The 7,312-nt window shown below is 48.2% G+C and overlaps 1 protein-coding gene across 1 annotated transcript; it reads right to left on the bottom strand.

Annotated features, from left to right (window-relative positions):
• Window positions 1–46: 46 nt before the first annotated feature.
• On the bottom strand, window positions 47–6,013 carry Gdf2 (growth differentiation factor 2). The gene is made up of 2 exons (XM_008834126.2): window positions 5,513–6,013; window positions 47–2,613 (listed from the first exon to the last, which is right to left on the bottom strand). The coding sequence occupies exons 1-2, from the start codon at window positions 5,853–5,855 to the stop codon at window positions 1,664–1,666; spliced, it is 1,293 nt and encodes a 430-aa protein (XP_008832348.1). The 5' UTR covers window positions 5,856–6,013; the 3' UTR covers window positions 47–1,663.
• Window positions 6,014–7,312: the final 1,299 nt, after the last annotated feature.

Here is a 7,312-nt window from a genome sequence, read left to right as displayed (position 1 = left end):
CCAGAGACACACACACACACACACACACACACAAAGAGAGAGAGAGAGAGAGAGAGAGAGAGAGAGAGAGAGAGAGAGAGAGAGAAACAACATCATTAGGACTGGAAGAAGACATTACTACCCATCATGCAACCATGAAGAGTGTTGTCATACCACACTGCCTGGTATATACCATGAATTCATATTTTCTCTAACTTCACAAATTAAACAATGATGCTCCTCTGTTTTTTGTGTTAAAAGTTGTTCATTGATTCCATGTAAACATTTAACACAGACCATTTTAAGAAAATTTGTGGGAGCATGAATCAATGGAAGTGGCGCAGGTGTCCCCCAGCCTCTCTGGGACCTGCCTAGCCAGAGGTCAGCAAGCCATCGGGGACCAGGCTCTTCCTTACACCATCCAGTCTCATGTGCAGCCAGAAGGATCCGGTAAGAGGATGAAGCATAGGAAATAGAAACTCTGTTCTTCCTGGGGCCCAGTGGAGCCAGATACACATTACTCAAGAAAGTTGGCAGGTTCAGGCAGTGTTGGTGGCAGTCAATGAGGAACTGAATTCAGATGCTGGGAGCCCTCACTCAGTAGGACTGGACCTCTTGTCACTTGACTGCAGGTCACCAAGGAATAAAAATACGGAGTTTCAAATAATAAACCAAGAACACATTTGATCCCAACAAATTGGAATCCCAGCCTTGTCCTCTGTGGTCTCCTTGGATGGGAGACATTCCTACTTGGGGTAGCTAGCCATGCTGAGTAGATAACTTCAGATCATAGGCTGTCCCTTCAGGACTACAAGCGACTCTATATGATGCTTGATCATATGAGGACTGAACCAGCGGTCAAAGCAGCTTAGACCCCAATGTGTGTCAGAGAGCTAAAGTCCTGGACTGCCTCTCTCCACCATGTGGTTGGTTTGGGGACAGTTTTTCAGTAAAGAAGTGATCTCAGAAAGTACATGGCCACAAAATGAGCACATGCATGCAGCAAGCAGGTTGTTCTAGCATATAACAAGCAGCCCACTCACACTGCTGGCTATGGAGTAGGCTCAGTCCCATCTAGCCTCACACTGGGCCCTCCATGTAGTGACCCTACCAGGACACAGTGAGTGTCCTGCTAAACGGTGTGGGAGCTTTGAAAGGTCCTAGCCTTTGGGGCCTAAAACTTGGGGTAGAATCCTTCCACTGAGTAGGAGTAACTAGCCTTATGAGTTCTTGATTTCTACAATTGATAGTCAGAGGCTGTGATGACCATCTCAGTGGAGTATGGGAAATAACATGAAATGACAGGTGAAGCCTCCTCCTTCCTTCACTCCTGAGGTTACTGGAGTGAGTCCTGGCTTGTGCAACCTTGCAGTTCCCATGAATCTCTGCATAACACCCATATCCTTGGCTACTTTCTATTCGGTTTTCCTCTGTTCCTGGGTCATCTTTCCTTTTGTTTCCTTTTCATCATATTTCTACCCGGCAACCCTCCCAAGGTCTCCTATTCTGCCCACAGACCTACATTTCCAGTCGCTGTCAATCCACAAGAGGAACCCACTGGGCACAGGAGGGTAGTGGCTTCCTTGTTTCTCTGGGATGGTTGCAGGTTCATGTAGCCTCTGTCATGCCCAGGGGGATGTCAGGATCTCTTCCCTGCCCTACCTCCCAACCCCAGGTGCAGCTACTACCTGCACCCACACTCTGCCACGCTCATCCCCTCATAGTGGTACTTGAGGGTGGGCACCCCCATGTCATCCTTGTAGAGGATGGAGATGGGACTTAGTTTGGTGGGCACACAACAAGCTTTGCCCACCTTTGTGGGGAACTTAAGGTGCACCAGGGTCTGCACAATGGCATGCTTTGTGGGTGTCACGTCATCTGCTAGTGGGAAGAAGCAGCCCCCTTTACACTCGTAGGCATCATATTCCTTGGGTGCAATGATCCAGCTATCCCAACCAATGTCCTCGAAGTTCACACGCAGAGAGGTCTTCTGACAGTGGCTGCTGGCTCCAGTGCTCCTCTTCCTTCTGGCTAAAATTGACCCCACAGCCATGTGGCCCTCTATCTCCTCCTCCTCCTCCTCATGGCTCCCGCCTGCCTCCTGGTAGCCATTTTTGGGTGTCTTCCCAAGCATGGTCTCCTGCTCATGACCAATCATCTCCCTGAGCTCCAGCCTGGTCTCCTTGGTCCCATTACTGCGGTCATTGGAGAAAACAACAAAGAAGGGCAAGTTTTTGGAGCCTGGAGGGACACTGATGTCCAGTGTGTCACAGCCCTTCCTGTGACTCTCTACCATCACTTCCAGCTTATTCTTGCTCATAGTGGAGTCTGCCCTGACCCACCGCTTCACTGCACTAGATACTTCCAAGGTCTCCCAGCCCTCATCCCGAATGTCCTGAGATATCAGGAAGGTCTTGGTCCCCGAGGCACCATCCCAGGTGTCATCTCCATCTAGGACATCATAAACAACCATGTTTCCTTCCAGTCCATGAGAGGAGTCCATGTGGTTTTGACAGGAGACATAGAGACGGAGCTCAGCCCTGGTGATCTGCTCATGCCTAGGGATGGAGATGTTGAAGAGCAGGATATGTTTCTGGAAGGGGAAGTCCTCTGTGGCAGCTGTCGAGACAGCATCTGAAATGCAAGCATAGGCAGATGGACATCTGGGGGGTGTCCATTTTTACAACACCAAAGCCACGTTTCATGATTTACTGTAAGGGACATCTAGGAAGACAGATTTTGTCACTATTATCTACTCTGTTTCACTTATGTCTTTAGTAGAAGAGTGTTTGGAAAGGTTCACTTAGGATTTTCCCAGGAAAAGCAGAGGCAGGTGTCTCTAGGTGGGTCAATGGTTTCTACTGTTTATTGGACATCTGCTCTGTGCCTGGCATTGCTCCATGAGTTTGGGAGGACCTTGCAATCATTCTACTTTTACATATGCGGAGTCTGGTATTCACAACAGAGTGTACACAGATAATCAGTATCCTGTCACAAGCAAACCACAGAATACATTGTCAGCTTTAGAGCAAAGATTCTGAGGTTCTGCCTGGGGACAATGAAAGTCCATATTTAGAAAAGGTAAGAAATCTCAGCAACAAAGTGTATAACTCACTTGGAATTGTGTTAATGACTTCCATAGAAAATTAGAGTGGATTTTTAAGAGGAAAAAAATATTTAGCTCCAATGACTTTGTCATGTTAGGAAAAAAAAGATGGTTTTCTTTTAGCATCCTAATTATCTCCATTTCCCACTTCTCTTGGACTGGCACTTGATCATTGGTGTTGTCATTTGAGAGTCCCTTCTGTTACTGCCTCATCTGTGGGGGACATGTTCCCATACGCCCAGTTGTTATCTTGAAGTATGGATAGGCCCAAACCCTACCCACAGTGCTCTCTCTGCATGCACAGGTAAGTGTAATGTGCAAACTAGGTACACTAAGAGGTTAATAACAGCGAATCAATAAAATGGGAATTGTGGAAAAATGTAACACAAGTTATTTAAAACTTATGTTGTTTGTTTCTGGAATTTTATATTTAACAGTTTTGGATTATAATGGACTGAAGGAAACTGGGACCTCAGAAGTCAACAACTCACATGGGGGTGGGGGGGGTGTTCCTGTATAAGCCAACATGAGCAGAGAGCTGTGCTAAAACCCAGTGGGTAGGATGAAGAATGGAAATTCCAGTCCTAACTCTGCCCCTCAGTGGGCTTGCATCTTGGAAAGTTTGGAGTTTCTTGGTACCTCAGTTTCTTCTCCTTTAGAATCGGGCCCACTGTAACTGCCTCCTAAGTTGCTATGTCAAGGTGGCATGTGGAACTTATAGGACAGTCCCTGGCTCATAGCAGATATTCAATTAACACTTCCATGCCCCTCCCAACCCATGCACACTCAGTGCACGTGACAAAGTATATGACCCTTTACTTGGGCTCTCTATGGTCCCCTCACCCCGCATGTATGCATCATTCTAGACCTTATAGAATATAGTGAATGCTGTGGCATATCAAAACAGTGAGACCAGGCATTCATAGCCTAAGGTGTTCTTACTGTGGCATGCCTTGACAGTGGCTGTGGGACCACTTCCAGATACTTAAAAATCATCTGCCCACTGGGATTAGATCAGTGTTTCCTAGATCCTGCATGTAATGCATGCCGTTGATGTTGTTGCTGCTGTTGTTGCTGCTGCTGCTGTATGTGTGTGTGTGTGTGTGTGTGTGTGTGTGTGTGCACATTTACAGTATATGTGTCTATAGTATGTGTGGATGTGAGCAGGTGTCTCTTGTTTGGTTTTACATGTTGAACTTCCGTTCATGGAATGTGACGATTTAAGCCCCAATCAAAGAAGTCCAATCCTCCCCTAAGGCAGAGGTCATAGGCAATCCCAGGAACCCAGTGGCCTGCAAATTTTATTTAAAAATGAAGCAAGAGTTTTAACAATAAGGCAAGTTCATATGAAATTTCTGTTGGCATTCAGTTCTGAAAATGCAGCAGCATGGAGCATGTGTGGTGATCTCAAGTAGATAGGCACATGCTCTGCAGGCTGGGCAGATCCTGGACTGTGGGCTATGACCCTGAGCAGGGTGCTTTGGGCATTTACAAGTCTCTAACCCTCGTGAGGAGGAGCTCTGTGCTCCTGGTCCCTCAGAGGGAGAATAAGATAAGGGCCTGGCTGTGGGATAAGCAGCAGGGCTTGGGATGGAACCAGCCACAGGACCTTGCATGTGTGCCTAGTCTGAATTCTCTCAGCTCTAAGCACCCCCAGCTCTGTTCAGTAACTCATTTCACACACATCATTTGAGTTAGCAGACAGACCTCACCTCCATGTTCATCCTCTGGTCTTCCTAAGTCAAGGAAACTTACATTTGAAAATAATGACGCTTTCTTCTAACACTTCTCTCTAGCATAAGATTTTATCTGAGCTTAGAAAGCCCTTTTATAAGAGACAAATTGACTTGCTTTCAAAGCTTAAAAATTATACTAGTTCATTAGGGGTTAAATGAATGAACTATTTCTAAGTCAGAAGGAGACAGGAAGGGGAGAGGAGGATAAGAAGGGAAGAGGAGTCAAGAGGAAAGGATAAAGGGAAGGAGAGGGAAGGACAAGTGAGGGGAGGGGAGATGGAAGGGGAATGGGATAGAAGGGGAGAGATGAGGGAAGGAGGGGATAGGAGGCGGAGAGGGGGGAGGAGAGAAGGGAGGGATGGAGGGGAGCAGAAGGCTGGTATCCTTGATACCTACTGTGTTAAATGTGGCATGTGCTGGGGGAGGGGCCAAGTTGTCCATCAGAACCTTCTGTGATGATAGACAGGACCTATGATTTGCACTGCTCTGTAGGGAGCATTAGCCACTCACAAATGTTGGATACTTTAAATGTAGCTGGTGAAACAAAATATTTGCATTTTTACCCTGTTTCATTGCTTTTAGGGAACCTTGAGGAGCTGCATGTGGCCAGTGGTCACCCCACCTATCAGAGCCACTCCACTGTGGGCCAGTGTGTCCCTCCCTGTAGAACCCTGGGGGAAGCAGACTCTACCTTCAACGCTGAAGCTCCGCACGATGTTGGAGGCTGGAGTGGATGACTTGTCAGTGGTGTACCTGTTGTACAGGTCAATCATGTACTGGGGCGGCTCCGCTCTCGTTTTGTCCTGGGAGGGGATGCCACTCAGGTTGAGGCTGCGCAGGAAATCCACCTTCATGTTTTCCAGGAACATCTTCAGATCAAAGATACCTTCCTGTCCACCTTTGGGCAACCCCAGTGAGCTGGGGACATTTCCTCCGGAGGATTTTTGTCCCCAACTCTGCAGAGGCTTCTCCCTTGTGGGGTAGGCCAGCAGGAACAGCATAAGCATGGCCACCCACAATACCCCAGGGGACATCTTGGGCCCTGGAGGGAGACAGAAGGGCTGATGTGTGTTAGCCAGTGCAGCGAGGAGCCTGGGAGGAGCAGGCCCACATCATCCTGCTGACTGCTCTGTAGGGAGCGTGGATAGCTCAGGCTCTCCCCAACAATCCTGCAGTCTTCCACTTGTTCTTATCTGGGCGTGGATATTAGTCTTCGACCTCTTATCTAAGGCAGCTCTCTTTAATGAAGGCTATATAAACATCTGACAAACACCAGGGCTGGTGGGAAGGAGGAGGCCTACTGTAAAGGATCTGTGTTTCTCCAGGGGGTCATTGGCCCTAATTAGGATCCTTTCTCATTTCCTCCCCAGCTTGATTCAGAAGACTCTCAAGACGGGGGTGGGGGTGGCATAGACCCCCCCATCCCTTGGGTCACGGGAACAAAGAATCCAGGAAATGAGCCTGAAAAATCCTCCAAATATAGAAAAATCACAGAACACCCAGAAGATGACACAAACCTCAGGGGCCAGGCGGGTGGGGAAGGGTATCAGGACCTGGTAGTGGAGTTAGGTGGTGCCCTCTGAAGAAAGAGTTCATTAGCATTAAAGGTGGAGTGTGAACATGCCCAAATAACTTAGTATGAGGGGGTAACTTCATACCCACACAGGCTAGGGCTCCCATCCAGCCCTCTTGCTTGTTCCCTGTGGCTGTGACCAAGAGCCTATGCTTTCAGAAGATAGCTGTAAGGACTTAAGACTATGGAGTTCTCCACATGCCAGCAATTGCTGCAAGCTATGTTCAGGCTGCCATCCCTCCAGTGCTGGGTATGATTGAGCTGGAGCTGGGGAAGGAAGCCCCTTATCTCCAACAGCTACTTTCTAGTACCACAAACGTGTATCCTGAGCACCACAGCCCCAGCTCTGCCCCTAGTCTAGGAAGAGATGCAAGAGATGACTCGGCTCATGTCAGCTGTGAGGCCACCTGGGTCATCCCTTGAAGCCAGGAGACTCATGCAGTTGGCGTAAACAGGAATAGGTGGGCAGTTCTGAGACTGGATGGCCTCTGGGCATGTTGCAACCCAAGGACAGTGTTATTTTAAGAGCATGCTTAGCCTCCATCCATTTCCATCACAAGTAGCGTTAATCAAAGCAAAGAAGGAACATGGTTAAAAATACTTGGGGCATGTAGTAGCCTACTCCATAGGCACTGAACATGATGTTCCGTGCAGACAGGGCTCCTGGAGAGAGGATGCAGAGGGTTGAGAAAGTTCCTGGAGATGCAGAATAAAACGTGGCAGGCTGTAATTAGAGATCTCAGAGTGGGAGGGTGAGACCAGAAACTCTCAGTGGCCAGGCTCAGCCTGAACTTGTCCCATCCTTTAGGGATACAGCCTGGGAAGGAGGAGGACACAGCTTCTGACATGCTGCTTGTGGGTGGGAGGTGAAGTGAGCTGGACATCGATTTCATGCAAGAATTCTATGGGACTGAAAAG

Source organism: Nannospalax galili, unplaced genomic scaffold (assembly GCF_000622305.1).
Source record: "Nannospalax galili isolate Female #2095 unplaced genomic scaffold, S.galili_v1.0 scaffold996, whole genome shotgun sequence".
Lineage (NCBI taxonomy): Eukaryota > Metazoa > Chordata > Mammalia > Rodentia > Spalacidae > Nannospalax > Nannospalax galili.
This window is presented reverse-complemented; position numbering and strand designations above follow the sequence as displayed.

Excerpts from the sequence above, each read along its gene's own strand:
- Gdf2 (XM_008834126.2), bottom strand. The coding sequence starts at position 5,855 with ATGTCCCCTGGGGTATTGTGGGTGGCCATGCTTATGCTGTTCCTGCTG. Across the intron at positions 2,614-5,512 it reads GCGGAGCTTCAGCGTTGAAG|ATGCTGTCTCGACAGCTGCC; the intron begins GTAGAGTCTGCT and ends CTTGCATTTCAG.